The sequence below is a fragment of the Mycetomoellerius zeteki genome, unplaced genomic scaffold, assembly GCF_001594055.1.
Source record: "Mycetomoellerius zeteki isolate Tzet28-1 unplaced genomic scaffold, Tzet1.0 scaffold64, whole genome shotgun sequence".
NCBI lineage: Eukaryota > Metazoa > Arthropoda > Insecta > Hymenoptera > Formicidae > Mycetomoellerius > Mycetomoellerius zeteki.
In genome coordinates this window covers 908,971-930,989 of record NW_017257654.1, presented here as the reverse complement: position 1 = coordinate 930,989, position 22,019 = coordinate 908,971, and the positions used below count along the sequence as shown (strand labels likewise).

The 22,019-nt window shown below is 36.4% G+C and overlaps 2 protein-coding genes across 5 annotated transcripts in view; both read right to left on the bottom strand.

Annotated features, from left to right (window-relative positions):
- Camta (Calmodulin-binding transcription activator) overlaps positions 1–16,504 on the bottom strand; it is a 56,829-nt gene extending 40,325 nt beyond the window's left edge. For 3 of the 4 annotated variants that reach the window (XM_018457609.1, XM_018457608.1, XM_018457610.1), the window contains exons 1-3: positions 15,908–16,504; positions 7,889–8,300; positions 5,346–5,628 (exon numbers count right to left, since the gene is read on the bottom strand). In XM_018457609.1, the coding sequence (XP_018313111.1) occupies positions 5,346–5,628; positions 7,889–8,125 (520 nt within the window). In that variant the 5' untranslated portion in view covers positions 8,126–8,300; positions 15,908–16,504. The remainder of the gene's footprint in view (positions 1–5,345; positions 5,629–7,888; positions 8,301–15,907) is intronic. The other variant, XM_018457611.1, reaches the window with a different exon arrangement.
- A 1,739-nt stretch (positions 16,505–18,243) lies between these two features.
- AP-2mu (adaptor protein complex 2, mu subunit) overlaps positions 18,244–22,019 on the bottom strand; it is a 4,168-nt gene continuing 392 nt past the window's right edge. Inside the window, exons 2-5 of the mRNA XM_018457466.1 lie at positions 20,696–21,076; positions 20,359–20,609; positions 20,030–20,286; positions 18,244–19,871 (exon numbers count right to left, since the gene is read on the bottom strand). Of these exons, the coding sequence (XP_018312968.1) occupies positions 19,391–19,871; positions 20,030–20,286; positions 20,359–20,609; positions 20,696–21,035 (1,329 nt within the window). The 5' untranslated portion in view covers positions 21,036–21,076 and the 3' untranslated portion in view covers positions 18,244–19,390. The remainder of the gene's footprint in view (positions 19,872–20,029; positions 20,287–20,358; positions 20,610–20,695; positions 21,077–22,019) is intronic.

Genomic DNA, 22,019 nt, shown 5'->3' with positions numbered 1-22,019 from the left:
AGGGGACAAAAGGGCGGAGAGGAGAAGGGAGGTCGCGCTAACACGAAGCAGGCGCGGGGCGATCAATTACGTAACCCAATAAAAGTGGGTCACGTGTCAAAGTGTGGAGCCATCCCCGAGGTGTCCAACTTTTTGGTAAAAGCTCGTAAATTACCAGTCAACTAGCTAGCAAGCTCGCTAGCTAGCTCTGCTACCACCCCGCGCGGCTTTAAATAGAATGTCGGCTGTTCGGGGGCTTGTGTCCAACCGCCCTCTCGCAATCCCCCGTTCATCGTTTCCTTTTTCAATCCCCGTCATCTCTCTTTAATCTTTCTCCCTTCTTTCCGATTCTTCCCCTCTTCGCACGTCACGTATAGGCAATTCCTCACGGCTTTTTTCGTGAGGAGGAACCGAAACCGGACACGTAAGTCGCTGGTCGTTAGTCGTCGACGATAGCTCGCCATCAATCTGGTGTGATGGTAAAAGAGAGAGAAAGAGAAAGAGAGAGAGAGTGAGAGAGAAAGAGGCAAATAGAAAGGGTCGGTTTACGAGAGAGGATTGTAGAAGGGGATGAAAAGGAGTGAGAAAGAGAGGCAAAAGCAAAGGGAGAGAAAGAGAGAGAGAAAGCGTCACGGCAGGAGAAGTAAGACAATCAATAAGATTGCCAGGTCCGAAGGAACTCAAGCTCGGATTCGCTGAATGAGTTCGGTACACTTCCTGCCAGGCAGGAAGAAGACTCGCATTTCACGAACGAAGTTATCAGATCTTTTCCCTGAATGCGAAACGTCGGATTAAAGTCTTCCGCGAGACATGAAGAATAAGTAGGCAATGATAAAGGGCGTTGGGATTAAACGAAAAATAAACTTTCCCGCGAGGAAGGACTCGCTCTTCTCTCAAAGGGGTCAATACCAAATCTAATCACCGAACAAGCAAGGTAGGTCAGAATAGGAAGGAGATAGGCCAGAGAATGTCCGTGGACGTCAGGTCGTGTGGATGAGAAGAGTTGCCGAAGCGAAGGGGTGGTGATGAAAACCGTGCACGAATGGGGTGGTAGAGGCAGCACAATCGCCGCTCTGGCGGATATTGCCGGAACTACGAATTACCCCGTGTTGCCGGGGGTACTTCCCTGCCGGGGTGCACTTCTCAAAAGCTCGAATGAAGCGTTGCAATGCCGGTGTCTATCTCGAAACAACGACGCGAGAGGTTCCAGGGATGAAACTTTGCGTCGATAAGGAAGAACCACCCTCGCTTGGAGTTGGTCGTAAGAAAAGTACAAAATACTTTAGAGCTCTCCCTTACACTACGTGTTATTAAATTATGAGCCTACTAATCTCTTTATTGTATCTTTTGTTTCTAAGAAGATAAAAAAATAAGTAGATATACATATATTAAAACTATAATTGTTTGAATGAAAATGAAATCTCAATTTTTTAGATAATTATAAGAGTTGTAATATTAGATAAAGAATAGAAAATACAGTAGAGATGCAAGAATTTTTTTCTGATATTTTTTAATTGATTCGTAATGCCAGAAATAATCGATCTTGTAGCAAAAAATGCGAATTTAAAATAAAATATATAAAAATAGCTTAAATAACTATTTTTTTAGAATTATTTAATTACCATTTGTTTCTCTGGATGCATTTGAGGAAACGGTTAATTAGGATAACTATTTCTTCTATTGTTCCCCTTGTTTTACGTCTAATGAACGACAAAGATAGAATGATACAAACATAGCGTTGCATTTTTGAAAAATAAAATTAATAAATACTTTAATCGCCTTTAAGGAGAAGTTTTGTTATTTTTATATAATAACGTATAAGTAATAACTCTACAATTTTGTTGCAACAAAATAGTTATTATTCGTAAACAAGAAATATTAGCACAAAACAACTTAACAAAACAAATTAACTTAATAATGGCTTAAATTTGTTAAATTCTAATTTTTTTTTATGCAAAATTTTGACCATCATTTTAAATGAACGATCCTAAAAAAGGGGCTATGTGTGAACTACGAAGGGTTAAGGTCTGTGCACGATCGGAAAACCATAGATCCTAAGAGAAACTTTCTCGGCCTATGTGGCACTAACAATAAATAACAAGGTCGGCAATAAATAAGGAGCACGATGAAGAAGGTCTCGTGCGTCACAAAAGCCGGGGTCACGATACAGAAAACGCCCAGCCAAGTGCATTCATCAAACTTTTACGAGAATATTAGGAACATCAAAAAATAATTCATTATATTGATTTTCAAAGAAAGAAACAAATATACTCATATAAATCTAATTAAATCTACAACTAAAATGATGTACATATCTAATGTCAGATCTATTTCTAAACTCTGTAATAAATAAATTCTATGAAATTTTAATCGGTTTTTAAGAAAAAAAGTACCATCATTTCGAGAACATATTTTTAATCTGATACAACGATTAAATTTTTATTGAACAAATATTTTTATAACACCAAACGTGATTTGTATCAAACGTTGAAGTGAAACGTTCGCCTACATTTTCAATTAAAATTTTGATCAAACTTTGTATTAACTACGTTAAATGTAAAGTTGCAATAAGCGTTCGATTTTCATTTTCTCCTGCACAACTATAGCTAACTGCTCCTGCGAGTTGTCGAGTTTTGCCACGTCGTTAGAACTTGGCGATCGTAAAACCTTGTCATCTCAAAATTTGCGCGACACGTTTTAGTGTTAGCATCCACGTCTTGGTATTTTCTGTACATCAAACGGTAATACTTTCCCAGAACATTCTTTTCTCTCTCTCTCTCTCTCTCTCTCTCTTTTTCTCTTCGCGGCACACAACTCGTTCTCTTCCTATTTATATATTCAGAATCGGATTCATACACGAGTGCCCATTATAGAAAAACGTTGCTCAAAGAATAGAGGTACCGTCTGTGTCTGCAGCCACCCGGCAACTGTGCACATGCCACGCGAGTTTAGAATGCATGTGCATCTTCGCGTTGTGCATACAGCCAACTCTGGAAATGAGCCGAAACCTTTTTCCACGACAGAAAGACGAAAATGGGAGAGTACACGAAGTCAGACAAGATCTTCGAAATGCAAGTGCGGGAAATATGATGAAATTGTACATAGGGAAAACTTGATTTCTAGGAAAAGTGATGGTAACCTTAATGGAAATCCCACATTGAAAAGTTTGTACATGTTACTTTGTGAAGAAGCAGCAGAAGTTCTGTTAATAAATAATATCCACTCACACACAAGAAGATAAAAGTTAAACGATAAAATTAGTAATTAAATCGTATATAACCAAGTAAAACGCATTTTACTGTGCGAAATTATTTGAAGTATTTTTTTAATTATATCAGAAAAAACTTGCATTTAGAAAATATATAATTTATATTATTTTATGTAAAAGAGTCCATATCACACTATATATTCGCCATTGCCATTCTTCCCACGTACTTTTTGTAATGCAAATAAATTCCACTTCAGAAAAGATCACGCGATTCTCGAAAAACGATAAGTAGAACGATAATGATAAAAGTAATAATTAAATTGTATAACAAAGTAAAACGTATTTTACTGCAAAATTATTTAAAGTTTTTTAAATATTATATCAAAAAAAAAAAAAAAAGATTTACAGGTAAAAAATATGAAATTTGTATTTTTTAATATAAAATGTTCGAATCATATTGTATATTCGTCATTCCTTCCACGTACTTTTTGCAGATCGATAATTTCCACTTCAGAAAAGATCGCGATTCTCGAAAAACGATGATAAGTAGGACGATTTAGGGATGAGAAGCTTCAAATCTCTTTCATAGAACGGATCCTCAGCGCATATCGATCATTTCTGTTTTCGTAACCTTTCAGATGGGAAAGGATCGAGTAAACCTGCTCGGCGAATTGTGGATGTTTGTTTCCAGCATTCGGTTTTCAACACATTTTGTTTTTATTCCCGAGCTATCGATGCACATCGGCGTATCGTGCAAAAAATATCGTATCGACATTGCGTATTATCGGGACTAAACGTGTAACAGTTGTATATGGGCCGATGTACTATTTTCTGATGTACAACGACTAACTAAATTCATTTGCAACTGCATGAAACAATTTAGCGAGGTATAAAAAGTGTAATAATTCAGTTACATGCGCGGAAAAATGATATTACAGCATTGTGTCGCAACATTAATTGACACATGAGTTTGGCATGGCATGTACCTTTGAGATATAAATCAATTTTTTATATTTAAAATGTCTAAAAATTAAAAATCCGTAGATTCAATAAAACTGTGATGATCAAAGATATAAATGTTTTAGAGAATCAATATTTTAATTTGAATATTTATCACAAAAATTTTAACAATGAGGAATATAAAAAAATATTCGAACACACACATTGAGATGTCTAGAGATTTAATTTAATCTACGTTAATAGAAGAATTTTAATATCCATTAGAAAATAAAAATACTTGATCCATTTAAATTTCTATTTTATCATTCTATTCTCAAATTTTTCCACAATTTAATATAAATTTTCCTTTATTAGCTTTACTTTTATCTTGTTCAATTATCCGCACGTTAATAGCCTTAAGGAGTAGTTAATTGCTTCTTAACCGATTCGCACAGGAAGGTACAAACTGTAAAAGTTGCAGGTTCGATAGTTTATCGTTCTCTCATACAGTCACTCGCTGCTAATCGCGTGGTTTACGGGCCCCAAAGTCATTTCGTGTAAAACTCGAGTGCAGTTTGTGTGCAGTTTCCGTTTCCATCGTGATGAGTGGAAACTTTGGTCAGGTTTCTCTCCGTTCCGGTGCCACCATTCTCGTGCGGTAGTGTAACCGTTCGCTTTAAAACGTTGGGGTTTGTTTTAAACTTCATTGCGATTTTCTTCGAGTCTCAACGCGCGCGGGACTAATTCTTCGTCCGCCTCTTCGTTTAGCTCTCTTCGTGCGAGAGAGCTATAATTTTCAAGAACTACTTAAAGCTGCCTTAGACAGGCAAGCCTGAAAACTTTTCCTAACGACACAACAATCACGAGAACTCCCACCGCGACATTGATGCTGATATGTAATAAAGATTCGTGCTTCCATTAGGCGATTAAAATTAGGAAGAATTTTCTGAAGTTTCTTTCATATAAATAACTTTACCGTTATATCAAATTTTACATTATATCAAATGACAGCTCATTTAACCGTTTAATGTTTCTTTCTAGTTTTGAGATGTAAACCGACATCAATTAGTTGTTCTATAATAATCTATAGCTTCAACATTCGTCATATCAAGGATACGAGGACATATCGTATGTCTGAACCAGACGCACGGGTAAATAATTTACGAGGCGATCGCTCGAGTTGTCAAAGGTACAGGTGAGTAATGGCGGAAGTACTCACGGGAGATAGGATCCGCGCTATCGAGCTTCCTGTCGGAGGCGACATTCTCATGAGCGACTTCCTTGCTCGTCCTTGGACGACATCCAGCGGCAGGGTTTGTCTCGTTGCTATTAGTGACTCCTTCCTGACTTTTATGCTCGTTTCGTAGGTGATCGTTTCTCTCATTCGGCTTGCAGGCACCGCCGCCAATCCCGACCTTCGACGATGGCTTACAGCTGATGCCTCCCGAATTCCCATTAATGTTGATGTTGCTATTGCCGTTGGTCGATACGTGATTGTCGACCTAAACGGCACACAAATCAATCGTAAATTGTGGTCTCCCACCGGTATTTTTAGACTTTCTAGTTATTTTATTGGTCGTGAAAACCAAAGAGAAATGTAATGCAAAGATAATATAACTGGTAAGCAGGGTTGGCAACGTTACCTCATAAAAATAAATCGTTACCGTTACCGCTCTTTTTCCTAAAAAGTAACTCATTATCGTTAGTCGTTATTGATTTGCAAAAGTAACTCGGTACCGTTATCGTTCTTCAAAATGAAACGAGGCGTTACTTTTTCGTTACTTTCTTTTCTTGACACTAATAGAATATTACAGCGTTTTTCATTGCACTGAGAAAAAAATATTTTAATTTCGAAGAAATATTTCTTTGCTCGTATTCAAACAAATTATAATTACTTTGAATCAATGAAAATTTCTTTGATCCAAAGTAATAATTTGTTTGAATACGAGCAAAGAAATATTTCTTTGAAATTAAGATATTTTTTTCTCAGTGTGGCAGAACTTGTGCGCACTCAGTACACACTAAAGCACATAAAATTGTACACAACTCTAGATGTAAAAATGAAATATCTCAATTGATAAAGTATATTTTGTCAAATAGCATAATAAAATGTATTGAGGATTTTGCGGTTTAACTCGTTTCTATATTTTTATTATAACCATACATTTTTACGTCGATTGTACAGCGGCTTTAAAGTGCACTGAATGCGCATTAATTCTGCCAATGAAAAATGCTATTATGCGTAATTAGATAAATTCCTGCGGTAAATACAAATAAAAAAGATGTCAGAATTCTATTTTTTAGTAGAGGAATGAAACTCAAAAACTGATAAATGTATATAACGCGTTACTTGCCAACCCTGCTGGTAAGTTTATTTTGGAATATTAGAAAAACTTGTCAGAATAAAAAAATGAGAATATTCTTTCTATATATAATTTTAATTCTTTATTATTCGTATGAAGTGTCCAGGATATCCTAGAATTATAAATTCGCTAAATATACTATTTATATATTATACATTATTATATTTAGCGCAAATTATTTCATAATTTAAAAAATGTGCATTTATCTTTATCTAAAGAATGTATAAAATATTATCAATCTTTATTTAATTGTAAATTATTAAGGAAAACAATGAAAATTGATGTATAATATTAGGACCTCAGAAACATCTCACTTTGGTAATTGCATTAAAAAGAACCAGGCGAGTAGAATTAATAAGAGAAATTAAAAGTTATATTAAAAGTAGATACAAAAGTAATGCATTAATATTTTAAATGTTAATCGATCTTCTTATAATTGTAAAAAACAATGCACTGTTGTTAAAAAAAAATGAGCAATAACGTAAAAATTGCATGGAATCGCGACACTGAATCGTGGCGAAACGTCCTTCGCGACGAGGAGCGATCTATCCTCTTTAACCCTTTACATCGGAACGAGGCGAGGCTCGTGGTACCACCTGCCACCCATTCCCAGCTATAATTGAAGTTGTCTCGTTTCGTATTGTAAAGCTATATAGAGCAGAGTTTTTTTTCTCGCGAGCTGCACCGGCTGGAAAGGCAAGTCTTTTATTCCGTAAGCACTTCGTTACGAGACTAACTCGGGATCTTTCCCAAAGGCATCTGTTCTACGCCGAAGGAGGAAAAGAGATAACCCGTCTCGCACTTTCTTTCCTCGCATTCAGCGATCATTTGACCTTTTACCGCCAACACGTTTTTAGAACTTTCCTAATATGACTTTCACGTTTAACGTGGTAGTTAAATTGAGGTAATATCGGCAGACAATTTACCAGATAACAGCTCACGAATGAGAATTAATTAACCGATTTGCAGTCCCATATCGGATATCTACATTGCAAATAGCGTTGTAATAATGCCATTTCATATTTAATGTAAAGTCCTAAATAATATTCTTGCCGAGAAACGCGGTCGAGTGTTTATTAGTGATAATTTGCAGAATAAAAATTTCTAGACACAATTTCAGACTGCGAGTTCTGTTCAAAGGTTTCAGGTTAATCTCTGTAATTCTATGCTACGATTTGTTTTCCCGCAAGCGCTAACTCGCAAAAGTAAAACGGACGCTAACATAACGGATTCAATTTCCAAGTTAGTTAGCGTATAACCAGAATCTATGTTATAACAGACTAGTAACATAAAGTAAACATGGGCAACGGTCCCTGAACAAGGTAAATCAACCCCACAACGATTTTGCAACTCGCGGTTCGTCGGTTAAACACGTGTAAAGGTTGAGCGTCGTTCTCACCGAACTGGTCATGCAGGTGGACGAGGTAGACGAGCGCACCACGACTATCCTGTTTTGATTGTGATCATTGGATGCGATCGTGGAGACGGCGGCGTGATTGACCAAGGCGTGGGTGTCATTGGTACCCGTTGGGCTGGAGTTGACATTGCCGGTGGTGGCGACGCCGCCGCCACCCAGGGAGGTCTGTCTGATGACCAGAACGCTGCCCGCTGGCTCCAGCACGACTACCTGTCTCATCCTCGTCGCGCAGTTCCTTGCCGGTCTGTCCTCGCCGAATGCGAGAGAGTGCGCTCTCTTCCCGTCTGTTCGTCGACGACGACGACGACGGCGGCGACGTTAAGCGTGTCGTTCTCCAGCACGACACGTTCTCCGGCTCTTAAAGCTCCCACTCGTCCGCTGCCGCCTGCTCCTCCTGCGCGCACAAACACATCCAGGCTGATATTAAAGCTGTCGTTTTAGGGGATGATCCTACCCGCCCGCACCCACACCCGCCGCCACCCCTGGCGCGGATCTACACGCCCGCTTTCGTTCGTAACCGCGCGAGCTCGACCGTACCGGCGTGGCTTCTTCCGGAAGGCGAATCGATGGGATTATTTCTGCCGACACCGTCGATGTGCGGCTCTCTGCTTCTCTTTCAATAAGGCAGCTCTCGCGGTACACCACCTCGGTATCCAAAATAGCGGGCGTGTGCGCGATTTAAACTAAGGTTGGGTCCAGAAAGCTGCCGGCTTTCAGATAATGGCCCATTGCACATTCAATGCTCTAATGTGCCCCGCTTTTTCACCGAGGGTTTATACTTGTAGCGGGAGATCGATCGATTTTGCCTAAGAAATTTAATTGAGAGATTCATCATCACTGGATGACTTTGCTACGAAAGAAAGATTAATTCGTGTTAAATCGCCACGTGAGAGAAAAAAAAATGTTTAACCAAATTCAATTAATGATTGGAATAATTGTTTACTTCTGCATTTAAAAGAATTACGTCACGCTAATATATTTGCCGCAGTAAAATGAACTGATACATTTCTTTTGAAAGTGTAAACAGTAAGTGTAAACAGCGAAGGTCTGAAATATTTTTAGGTATATTTATAGTACGGGATTGATGAAATATATCTTATGCTGATCTTGGTTTTATTGCAATCTAAAGATCTGGTCATCCTAGTTTAAAGCCCGATGCGATTTTCTCATTTTCTCGGTTTGCCCGAGCGAAGGAATTTGTTTTCGAGATCTCTGAGCTCGTAGCAACAGGAGATCTCGAAGGAATCGCGCTTAAAATTGAATGGATTTTGTTCAGAACCATTTGTGACTGTGTCGTGATACTCTGTGATACGCCATGAAATAAAAAGAGGGAAAAGTTTGTGGAACTTGAAACCACTAGAGAAACAAGATATTTTATATGTACCTATATATAAAATTTATAGTTCCTGAATTTTTCAGAAAAAATATGAATTAAATTTAATTCAATTGAATTTGTATATATTATATATATATATTTATAGTTTATAAATTATAAATTTAATTATAATTATTTAAGATATATATCCCAAATAATATTAAATCTTAAAGTTATAATATTGTAAAGAATTCATGCATTAAAATCGTTTAAAATGTGTGTTTTCACATTGTTAATTCTTGTTGTGATGTTTGTATGAAACAAGAAACAAACCTCCTTTAAGCACTTGAAACTATTCCAAGCTATTATTGTATTAGTAATTTGATAAAAAAAAGGTGGCAGTGTCTCTCATATATTCAAAATGTACGTGAGTTAGAAAATTCACGTCTTATTTAATTAATTCTTATGGAGAAAATGCGTTTCGATCCATTAGCTCAGAATAGAAAATAAAATAAAAATTATTGAGGATTCATCTGGCAAATTTCCAGATTTATTTGAGCACACGATAGTTTTCACGTGTGAAACAGCCAGATTGTTCATCTTCGTGGACTCCGCGGGATTACTTATTAGGTTGGCATGCATAGTCATAAATGCATTTCTTGGCCGCTACTGTCATAGATTTGCTCGACAAACAAAAGTACATCATTGCCAATTTCCACGTACAAAATTCTAGTGACTTAGAAAAAAGAACCCATTCCTAGCAAGAAGTAACAAAACTAAACAGATTTATCATCTTTCATATATTGTTCAAATTTTATATCATAGAAATTATGAATTATTATATAAATAATTATTACAATTTTTATAAATTAATATAATATTATTAGCCTAACCTAAACGATTATCACTATTATAAACAATTATTAATATGAATAATTTTTATTTGATCAGCGCAACATTTCTGTGCAAAAATATATATTGTACGTGCTCAACTTTCGATAGGGTAAAAATTACTGAAATAATTAGAAATGCGATTAGAATCGACAATAAAGAATCGGCATGTGACTAAAAAAATATAAATTAGACGTCATTCGTTTTATTTCAAACCTTTTCAGAAATAGTAACCCCATGCGACACCTTGATACTGATATAATCCGTCAAGCGTTCCGGCCGCGATGACGCGCGGCTCCGTCACGTACGATACGTGATAAACGCACGTCGTGTATTTTAGTAAGAATTAATGTCATTCGCTTGGCGTGCCTTCAATAGGCATTAAATATACAGGGTGAATGTTAAAGGCGAGTAAATATCGCGGTCATTCATGTATGGAGCCGTATCGAGCGCGCGCGCAGCGGATATCTGCCGGTACAACGGCACGTGCAATAATAATAGAACCGTCGCGTCGCCGGTGCATTCACACGCGGAGGATGTCCGTTCGTTACTATCCTATAGCACGTTGAGCAAACAGCTTACTGTCTAGAGTTACGTATCTGTTCCGATTGTCGTAAGATTAGATTTCGCGTTTTAATCGGTTGACTTGGTCGTTTCATTCACGAATGAAACTGAGTTAAGTATCTAACTCCGATCGCGCAGTCACTTTCATGACGATCGAGTGAGGAATGCTGGAGATTCGCCGATATACAATTCGAAGAAAACGTCGTGAAAATTTTGACTCGCTACTTAAAAAAGATTATTTTCAGATCTGTATCCAGCTAAATTTTTAGATACAAAAAAATTTTTTAGCGATAGTTTTCACGTGTGAAACAGATTGTTTGTCTTCGTAGAAAAACTTTTTTTTTATTGCTAGTTATTATATACATTTGCATTTTTTAGTTAATAGAAGACTAAGTATAGATTTGCATAATGTCCTTGGCCTTATTTTTTGTGTATTTTTAATAAAATGATTGTATAATAAAACAATCATAACGAAAAAGCAATGATGAAGCCACCCTTTTTCATGCAATTAAGTACACTAATTGAAAGAGAATAATGTTTGATATTTTTGTTATTATAATTGTGTAGAATAATCATAGAAGCTCCATTTTTATTACTATAATGTTAATAATAATAATTATATTTATAGTTCTACCAAAAAATATATAGTTGGCACCGAAAATGACTATAAATTATAGTTAACACTGCAAATCCAGTGTGTAATAGTGACTTTATATACGCGTGCGTGATTTAGTTTTCTGTGTAAAAATAACACTATACTTCGTATACAAAAATGGATTTACATATTTAAACGTGTAGCATAGTGTTATATTTACAGGAAAACCTACACATATATGAAGGATTATACACATATATGTTATTATATACTTGGAGAAAAATTGGTAAAATGGTAATTATTACAAATATTTTTTCTCTCTTTATATAAATGATATTTAGAGGTGGCTCTTTTAGACTTATCAAATTGAAAATTACATGTTCAGGTAGTCCGCTGCTATTACACACATATATATATATATATAATATGAATGTATCGTTATTAAATTATCTCTAAGAAATTTTCTGTTGTGAATTGAACTATTCTCTAACATGAGTAAAATTAAATGCATCTGTTAATACACATTGTGGATTATACTTGTGTCACTTCTAATCCTTAGCCGCGCTGTGTACGTCACGTGTAATCCCGGGGATTTATGGCCATGCTTTTCACAAGTTAAATTAATATTAAAGATGATTAAAGCATTATGTTAAAAAATGACGGAGTATAAAAACTATATAAAGGAAAATCAAATTTCGTGTTAAGAACGTCGTATATGTTGGAAAAGCAGATTCACTCTTTAGCTCGATTAAATCTTCATCTATACTACAAAAGCTTTGCAGAAATAATTTTCTCTTCGCTAATGCCTCTTTGCGTGGAATAAAATCTAACATGTCAAAAATGACATGAATGAGAAAGAACATCAGCCAATGAATAAAATCTAACGATGTCAATAATGACGTATAAATAAAGAGAATACTATAAATGCGACACATTTCTCTCATCGCTTCAGGAACGGATGTAGAATTCTTTAGACCGCCATGCACTGCCAGCTTCGTGCTGATATCATTAACTGGAAAATCGCATATAGGTGACTACACGTTCAGATCGATCGATCTCCAGGCACCCATATGTTGCGCACGTCTTCCAAAAGCGAAACCGCCGCGTTATAGGGATCGTCGCAATTTGACGTTTATGAAGCACGATATTAAAGAACACGTGCGAGTAGCGAGGTAAAAAAAACTGAAAAGATCGACTAGAAAATTTTCGATCAAACTTCGAGCATCACTCCACAGAGAATTTTCTCTCATTAATCATCTGAAGAATTTCATTTGATAAATCCTTCCTTACCAATCTATTACGAAATTTCACGTCATAAACTTTTTATGTAAGGCGAAGTAATAGAAAATGGAGAAAATTGAAAAAGTATTACAAAATAATTTTCTAATGGTATGAACTATATATTCGTATTTTTATTAAAATTTTGATGATTCTTTAATGAGCGCATTTCTTTTTAATTTCTCGGAGCTGACATTAAATTTATCGGACCACTGATGCAATTATATTTTTTATGTTATATTTGCAAATTTGAATTCTTCTTATTAAAACAAGCTTAGTATTCACACATACATACACACATTTTTGTTTACGAGTTATGTCATTTTGGTTCCTTATCTTAAAATTAATTAGTGCTTTTTAGTCATAAATTAAACGGATTTCACAGACCCAGTGTCAGTAACTGTGGTACAGGTTTTGACGTCATTCGAGAAGATTAATTATTTTATATAATAACTATTAAATACGCATTTAACGCATTAACTATTAAATATGTATTTAAAAAATTCTATTTTACCTTATTCACTTTAAAACACCGATTTTATTGTCAAAATTTAAAAAAGAAGTACTTTAATATGTTGCTATAAAATATCTAAATATTAGATATGCATTACGCAGATAGTGTAATCAATAACCGAGAATATTGCCTTTGATGCATTATATTCGAGAATAAACGTCAGTTTCTAAACAGTTAGTTAGGAGTCTGAAATGTACCAAAGTGATGTTCCTATGCACGTTCCTAGTTATGCTAGTTGCTATTATCGTTTTCGAACGTGCTATTAGAATCCCCAGCGGCAGGAAACGCACGTCACTCTTGATAACAGCTGATTACGATAAACTCATCGAGATAACGAGTTCAGTTTGACAATACAAAATACCTTGATGTTACATCGACATTGCATCAACGTCGCAAAGCCATTGAACTTTTCCTCTTGCTTAAAAATGATTGACGAATGGATACGTATTCAATTGTATATTTAAAACTTGTTACTTTCTCTCTACGAGAATTAAAAAACTCGTCACATGAAAGTTAACTACTAAATAAGTTTCTCATTTTCAGCCATCTCTCGCATCGATTCGAGAGTCTTTGTTCAGTAAGAAGACTTGAGAAAAGAAGTTTTTGCTTCAATAAGTCAAGGCAGAGTAAGACCAAGGGATTAACCTTGTGCTCTGAAAATATTATCTTTCAAGAGGGTCTTGCAATCCTTAAGGGATGTATCTACAACACGCGCTGGTGTCAGAGAAGATTACGTCGCATCCACGTTAACATTCATGACGTTTGCATTATGAGAGGCAAGAGGACAGAGATTAAAGAAATTAATTATTGCCAAATTGCCAGGTTAGTTAGCACAGGAAATTAAGAGAAGGAGAGAAGAATACAAACATAAACTAAATCCAAATTGTCAAAATGAATTATTTCTACGTTTATTTGTGATCGAGATATTTAAAGATAATTTAGGACTCTTGAGATTTCCAGCATAATTAAATATGGAACAGCTAATGAGATAACATACATCCTGTTCTATAAATATAACATGTTATACGTAAAATATATGTAAATATTTTCGAAAAACGAAATTATTTTATAGACACTATAACGGAAGCTTACAAAACCTAAACTCAATTTATCTCCAGCTTGATCTGCCCCTGGGACAATAAAAATGCGATAATTTACTTAAAGTTTATTTTTTATATAGCTATTGTCTCGAAAACTAAATTTATTACACGGGTGATAAGATATCGAACTTACACGCGAAACTCTTTTGAAGCGCGAGCATGACTCCGACTTTTTCCGACAGGAATTATCTTTTAAAAATATTACTCGCCCTTGAAAGATAAAACCCACGCAAAATCGCATAAAATTTGCGAAATATTGTTGTTGTATCCTGCGGTCAATGCAATAACAAAGCGCATTAACAAATATTTTAATGATATTTTCAATTTATACAATTTTAATTAGAGAGCAAACGATTAAAATTAATTTTCATGTGAACTAATCTTTAAATAACGAAACTTGTTTATTATATACATTTTCAAAAGTTGACCACACTTTTAGTTTCCATTTAGAAAAATACTAAAGCTTTTAATTAAAAATATCTATTCCGTTATTTATAAAAAATTGAAAGCAATTAAAAAAAAGTGAGAGCAAAAAATATTGTATTAACAGCGTTGACTGACAGCGATCTAATTGAAAATAGAATCTTGTTAATTCAATAAGAAATAGAAGTTTGTTAATTCGACAAGAAATAGAAGTTTATTAATTCAATCTTGTTAATTCAATATTGATACTAATTAAAATAAATACGTCATGCTCTTGTTTAACAAAATGTTATTTATTTTATTAATCTTCATAGAACGAACATTATAGTGGCGCTGAAATAGTGTTATACCTTAAGGCAAAGAATAAAATGAAATGAATACAATGAAATGAAACATCTTACTCAAGGAGAAAAGCTGTAAGATATTTTTAAAAATAGACCCTGCCCTCTAAAGGCTAAAATACAATGAATTAGGAAGAGATTCTATTTTATAATTTCAATTAGACTGCCGTCGACTAATGTTGCTTATTTTATTTTTCTTCCGTACAGAAATATATTCTGAACGAAGTTAGAGCGTGAGACACGGTGTCGCAATAAGTTCTCGATTAATAAAACCTGTTTTTCTCTGATTGTTCTTTCATCGATCAAAGTCGCAGGAATCTAGCATGCTAACTATAAAGAAATTTTCACATTCAACGGTCCACCAACGACGTTCCCGCCAAAAATTCACGCCGTCGACACGATGGTGAACGTGTAATACCCGCGATCGTCCTGGAACATCCGCCTCGAATCCGCCCGTACGGTCCATATGGTTCGCCGCACGTGCCCGTGCGGACAAAATGCGAGATTCTTTCCTCGCGGGCGGCGGCAGGCCGTGGGTTTACGATATGCTCTAAAAATAGCGGCGACCATAAAGCCGCCACGCGGACGGCCGAAACCGCGAACTCGACGGCGACGTCGCGACGACACGCACACGCTCGCCCAAGGAGCGCACCGAGTCGGGAGAAAGTCAAAATGACTTTATTTTGACATTATAAAAGTCAATATAATGATTTTTTTCCAAAATTTGATTGTTTATTGACGTTGAGAATCAAAATAAGATCATTTTGATTTTTTGTTGACTTTTATGCGTTCATCCATGGGGCGTCATTCCTCCGTGCAGTCTCGATAGGCGCGCACTCGATTCTCTGTACATCCCCCGTTCTTCGTATTTAGCGAGTCTCTATTTATCAGAGGGTGGTGACACTCTAGATGATTTGATAACGCGCGTGAAAAAGAAAAAAAAAAAGAGAGAAATAAAAACGATATGACAGGATACTCACGGGATCCGTGCTCCGAATGAGAACAGAAGGCCCGTCGCCGATGAAGGTAATCATTTCGGCACGCCGCGCTTCCCGGTGCGCGGCGTTGGCGCGACTCTCTCGGGCGTCTTTCCCAGCAGCTCGTTCACCAACGGCGACGACGGCACCTTCCTCCGCGCGACGGTACCGCGACGCTCATGATCGACGACGACGGCGACGACGACGACGACGAAGATGGCAGTCTTGTCCGAATGCGCTTCCTCGTGCACGCCTCGGACACCGTCTGTCGGCTCGGCGTGCGTGCGTGCGTGGGTGCGTGCGTGCGTGCGTGCGATGCGCGACACTCTCACGCAGGGAATCGCGGGATCACGCGTGCCCGCGGTGGCCGCGGTCGATCCTCGGAATCCATGACAGGTATACGTGCGACACGTATACGTTGTACGTGCACAGAGCGAAGCGGTGCGAGGCGAGCGTGGACCGCATGCGCCGCTCCAAGGTAAGAGTCATCGCGCTCTGTGCCGTCGCGCCTCGCGGACGCGCCAGGGCGGACGTAGACGAGAAACCTCGCGGGCGGAAATTCAAAGCGTTTCCCGCCAAGTTTCCGCGGAATAGAAGGCGATGACGTTATCGCGCGCTGTAAACGTAAACGCGAAACGTCGGGGCGTATCTCCACGACAATGGCAATCGCGCTCCATACGGCAGAGATCATTTCAGCGATATTGCAGCAAGATTGCAACGTTCCAGCAATACTGCCGTAACATTGCAAATGTCATTGTAAGCTTCTGTGGTGTATGAGACGTAACCGAAGTGTCATATACGATCAGTATTCAGGAGTATTGTTCAATATTTGTAATTGTAGGCAATGACTTGAAATATATACCAATGTTTATACCTATCGTTTTCCTTTTTCTTGGAATAGAGATAAAAAACAAAAAGCGTCAAACTTGAACCACGGTGCAAAAATATTCTTACATCGTGGCCTGAAAACACGTTACCTACACATATCAAACCAAAGTCTAGAAGGCCTAGAATTACAAATCTTGGACAGGACTACTAGATCTTTTTAGTTAAATTTCTTGCAACGTGGAGAGAGAAAAAAAAGAAAGTTGTTCATCTGTCGCATGACAAACGATGCGCAACATATCGCCTGGATATCGCCCATGGATCCCATGATATCTCTTAAGAGTCTAGAACGGCCATGAATTATGTCGAAAAATGTCGCGCTATCTGTAATAATCAAGACGTACTTATTCAAAGTGAAAATTCACGTTCAGATTGACGAAAACGGAAGAGAGTGAATAGAACTTGTCTTGAATAGTTAATAATTTATTATATGTCAAGTACATATATATCATATTTAGTGATTCAAGATTGATTTATTTAAAGCATTTTAAGATCTAGCTTCGACATATAGGGTTCTTATTTATCGATTGTGTCTCTCACATACACGGTCTAAAAATAATATTAATAATTTATTGTCGTGACTCACAAAATTTTCTGTTATAAAATCAGCGCTTTTTAACGTCCAACGTTTCAAGGCGTCGCAATTTAAAATGTTCGATATACTGCTCTGGCGAGAAGTCGCGCGCGTATCGACATTCATTCGATATTTCGAGAATAGCATGTAGCGCGCATTTCAAAGTCAGTTTTTGACAGTCTTTTCAGGTTTTTTCATACTTATTTTAAATTTCTTTTTTTAAGACATGAACAATTTCGTATCTCGTCGATCACCTCGGGAAAAATTTTTTGCGAATCTAAAGTCGTAAATAATCATCGATTAAAGATGAGCATCTTACATTGACTGCTTTATATTTATCGCGTTCTTATCCTGAATGGCACTTTACTTAATGCCTGTTTTTTTTAGCTGAACTTTTCGCACGGTTCATCTCTCTCTTATTTTTCTTTTCACGTTGTAGAAAAAAAGAGGAAAAAATGAACTACGCAAGAAGTTCAATTAAAAAAAGACAGACCCTTAGATTCTATAGTCGACCGAAATAGCACACAGGACCTACAAAACGTTAAAAAAAAGCGTTAAAAAGTGTATATATTTGCAAGTGCTGCTGTGTCACTTAGATCTTCAATTTAAAATCTAATTTCTAACTAAATTACATTTTATCGATTTTACATACATTGAGCCACGAGTTAATTTTGTTGCACATAATACTGAGGATACTTTAATGTTTAATAAAAAAGAACAGACCTTTACATTCTATAGCTCGCCAATGTAAAATCTAATTTCTAAGTAAATTACATTTTATCGATTTTGCATTCGTTGTGTCACAAGTTAACTTTGTTGCACGTAATACTGAGGATGATAATTTAAAGAAAGCAGGATAATTAAATTTAACGCACGATAATTTATTTTACACATATATTTCATTACGCATTCGAGCGTTCTTTTAGAGAGACGAAATCAATCACGCTCGTACAATCGATCAATGCTTCTTTCTACTCTTATTCTCATGCACGGATAACAGGTTAAAAGCATTCTACATTTCATTGAGCGCATCGCAAGCTTGTACCGAATGATCCCTAGTACACAGGATTTGGTCAGTTCCGCTCAAACTCCAGTAACAAAGAGGCCGTAACTTCATATATTGTTACACAAAAAATGAATAATTATCATTTGCGTATATAGATATATATTAATACATATATAATACAGAAATTCATAATGTGCTCCGAAAAAAACATTCGTTATGTATAATAATCCTACAAATATATTTATATTTCTTGAATATAGATTATCCTCATAACTGTATTAATTCCAGAGGCGCGAATCAAGATTTTTTAATTACTTAGATTGTGGAATTATGCTAAAAACTTGTAATGATCATTTCGGTGTAAAAACGAAGTAAAGGAAAATACAAATCTCATTAAATGATTCAAGTAAATATATATATATAAACAATTCATGATTATGTCTAATTATCGTTATCTTCAGTAATAAATTTTCCATTTCCAAAAAATTAACAAAATCTGATTATAGCTCATACCATCCACCACGCATGGTGCGACATTACGGCTAAGAATCGATGTGAATAAAATGGACGACTGAAAAATTGGCACGAAGGAAATAATCTGCCTGGTACCGATTATCATGATATATTCAACACTTTTTCACACAAGTGGGAATCTAGTTTTATTTTTTCGTTTGAAAATTATCTCCTAATATAAATATCGCATTTTTTCCTAATAAATGAAAACGAATGTCACTTTTGCTAGTATGCTATATAATATACAAAAAAAAATTTCCTACAATTATACAGAAATTTTGTGCTGATAATGGAATTCTTCTTTCGATACATTTTCCATCGCTACGTATCGTGCACGATTAGGAATTAACCATTCGAACAATTGTTGAATTTCAAATCGTCGCTTCGAATATGCGCTACAATGAAATAATAACGAGAAATAGCCAATATCGATACTCGCAGTCGTGACTTCTGCAATGAGATTACTTCTTTACAATTATTTATGCCTCGATATCGAGATTCGGAATCATTAACACCGCGTCTCGTACAAGCCGCTACGGCCAATGTAACGAACCCATTTTATCACATCGTGATCCGAGTAATTCAATTTGGACTCGAAAACTTTCAAGTAGCGCACCTTGAAGCCAGACGGGGCAAATGGCACCTCGAAATTCATTGATATCGGCGGTCTCGTCCATTTCTTCTTCGTGTCCGTCTCTAGTAGATCGATCTCGGCGGACAACTGTGTCTCCTTCATGCCAGCCATGCGCTTGATTTTCCAGACAATCGCGTTCTCCGATGCTTTGTATTTCGCCTTACCCTTTAAACATATCAGTTGTACGCCGGCAGTGTTTAACGGCGTCGGTACGCGCACTTCTATCTTCTGTCCCAGCAACGAGGGCTTGAAGTTTGATTTCAGAACCGCTTTAACTTCCATTTTCGTTCGGCCTACTTCGCGCACTAATGGTATTACGCGGAAAGGCAATGATATATCCTTCGTGGTACGGTATCTGTAAATAAAAACAATCTTTATATCCACGATTGTTTACGTGATCAAAAATAATTACAAATAAACTCTATATCATTTTGACAGAGCTAGCCTTTCAAGTCAAATTCAATCTGCAATAAAAATTACTATAAAATTAATATATTAAAGTTCATGTCTCACCTCATCAGCTCGAATTCACCATCCGGTGGTATAAAACTAATGGAATGTTCGGTCTCGAATTTGCTAAGCTTAACGCACTGATGGAATTGGCAGTCATCAATAACAACAACCGGTTTACCGGATCTAGCGCCTGTGGGATCATCACCGCCACCTCCTAATCCACCGCCTCCTTTCATGCCCTTAGCCTCCATAACAATCTTGTCGTTAATCCCAAACTTGCATTCTGGCATACCAGACAAATAGGATTTCATTACCACCTGAAAAACAATTTTTTATCATGAATTTGTGAAAGCTCTATCGAATTATTTTATTTTCTTTAGAGAATTTACCTTTCCAGCAACATGCGCACTAAGAACCTGACCCTGAGGGCTCATCAATAGATTCACATATTCAAGTACATCCAAAAAGAGCTCATTACGTCGGTACTTGATACCTTCTCGCCTCCATCCGATTTGACCTGTGACTTGCGATGTTATCTGAGCTTGTTCTTCCTTGGTGGCCGATTTCACTCCTTGTTGAGTGATAAATGTCTTCAACACTCCCGTATCACAGTTCTGTGGATATCCAAAGTCAAGTATCTCTGTAAAAAAAAGATAAATAAAGTTCCAAGAAGAAAAATCACATATAACATAGGTATTAAAATATCAATCAAACTTTAGTACTAACCATCGAGCAGCTCGTAAATAAGCACGAAATTATTTTTGATATTCTCTTCTGAAATCTTGCCAAAATACGATTGCATAACATCTATGATCTTCAGCAGCAGCTCGAATACCATCGCTGCGTTAACATTTTGTTTGGTGACAGCAGCTAACCAAATGTTAGCGCGTTTTATATGGAAAAACGATGTTCTGGCAATGTTGGTTACAGGCGAGCGCACTTGCTGTCGCGCATGGATAACATTGACGCGAAATGCATCCACTGCGTTACGGCCAATATCATCCCGATACACTCGGGAGATGAGCACCTCTCCTTTGTGGTTGTAAACAAATAGACCCCCTATCATCTTGACAGAGGGTAAAGCTAGCTTTTTGAGTCAAGATCAATCTGCAACAAAAATTATTATAATTAATATTATAATTCTTACTAACTATAAAGTACATGACAACAAATTCAGTATAATAAAATTGTACCTAATCAGCTAACAAGGGAAGTTTCACAACTGTCTGGAACCGATTTGATTCTCCATGAAATATGTTGTTAAACATGAAAATCTAAGAGACACGTATTTTTTTATACGTATTTTTTACACGTATAAAAAAATACGTGTCTCTTAGATTTTCATGTTTAACAACATATTTCATGGAGAATCAAATCGGTTCCGGACAGTTGTGAAACTTCCCTTGTAAGTCTGCTTATGCAGACTTTTCAAAGTGTCTGCTGATAAATTTTATCAGCAAAAAAGTTACAAATCTGATATTGAATATTATATCAAATGTAACAAAACGTCACAAAAAATATATAAATATATTTTTACATGACTTAACAGCAGATTGCTAGAAACTGAGCAATTAGACAAATAGACTACTATGTTTGACAGATTCTGCTCGATTTCTGCCACTAAATTGTGATTAAATTATGTTCATGATATAAGAATCATGATTATGTCGACAGAACAAGACCATTATGGGGGATATAGATCCTACTGTATTTTTCAGATTGAATTTGCTGCCAATCTGCTGACACTTTGCAGACAGTTTGCTTACTGGGTTTCTAAGATTCAATTCAGTTTTCAAAGACTAAATCTACAAATCTGTAACATAGAATTACTAAAATTATTTCAAACTTCTACTCGAAACGTGGTAAAAAATCAATAAAGTGTCCCAAAACATATGTTCCAAAAATAACTACGACCACATATGAAGTAAAATAATTCAGATAAACAGTAATCTGACATTTCTTTACTGATAAGAAATGTCTTCGACGCTCAGCGAGTGGGCCTGAATTAGGCAACCTTAGAAAGAATTCGTAATACGTGCGGCTCGTGGAA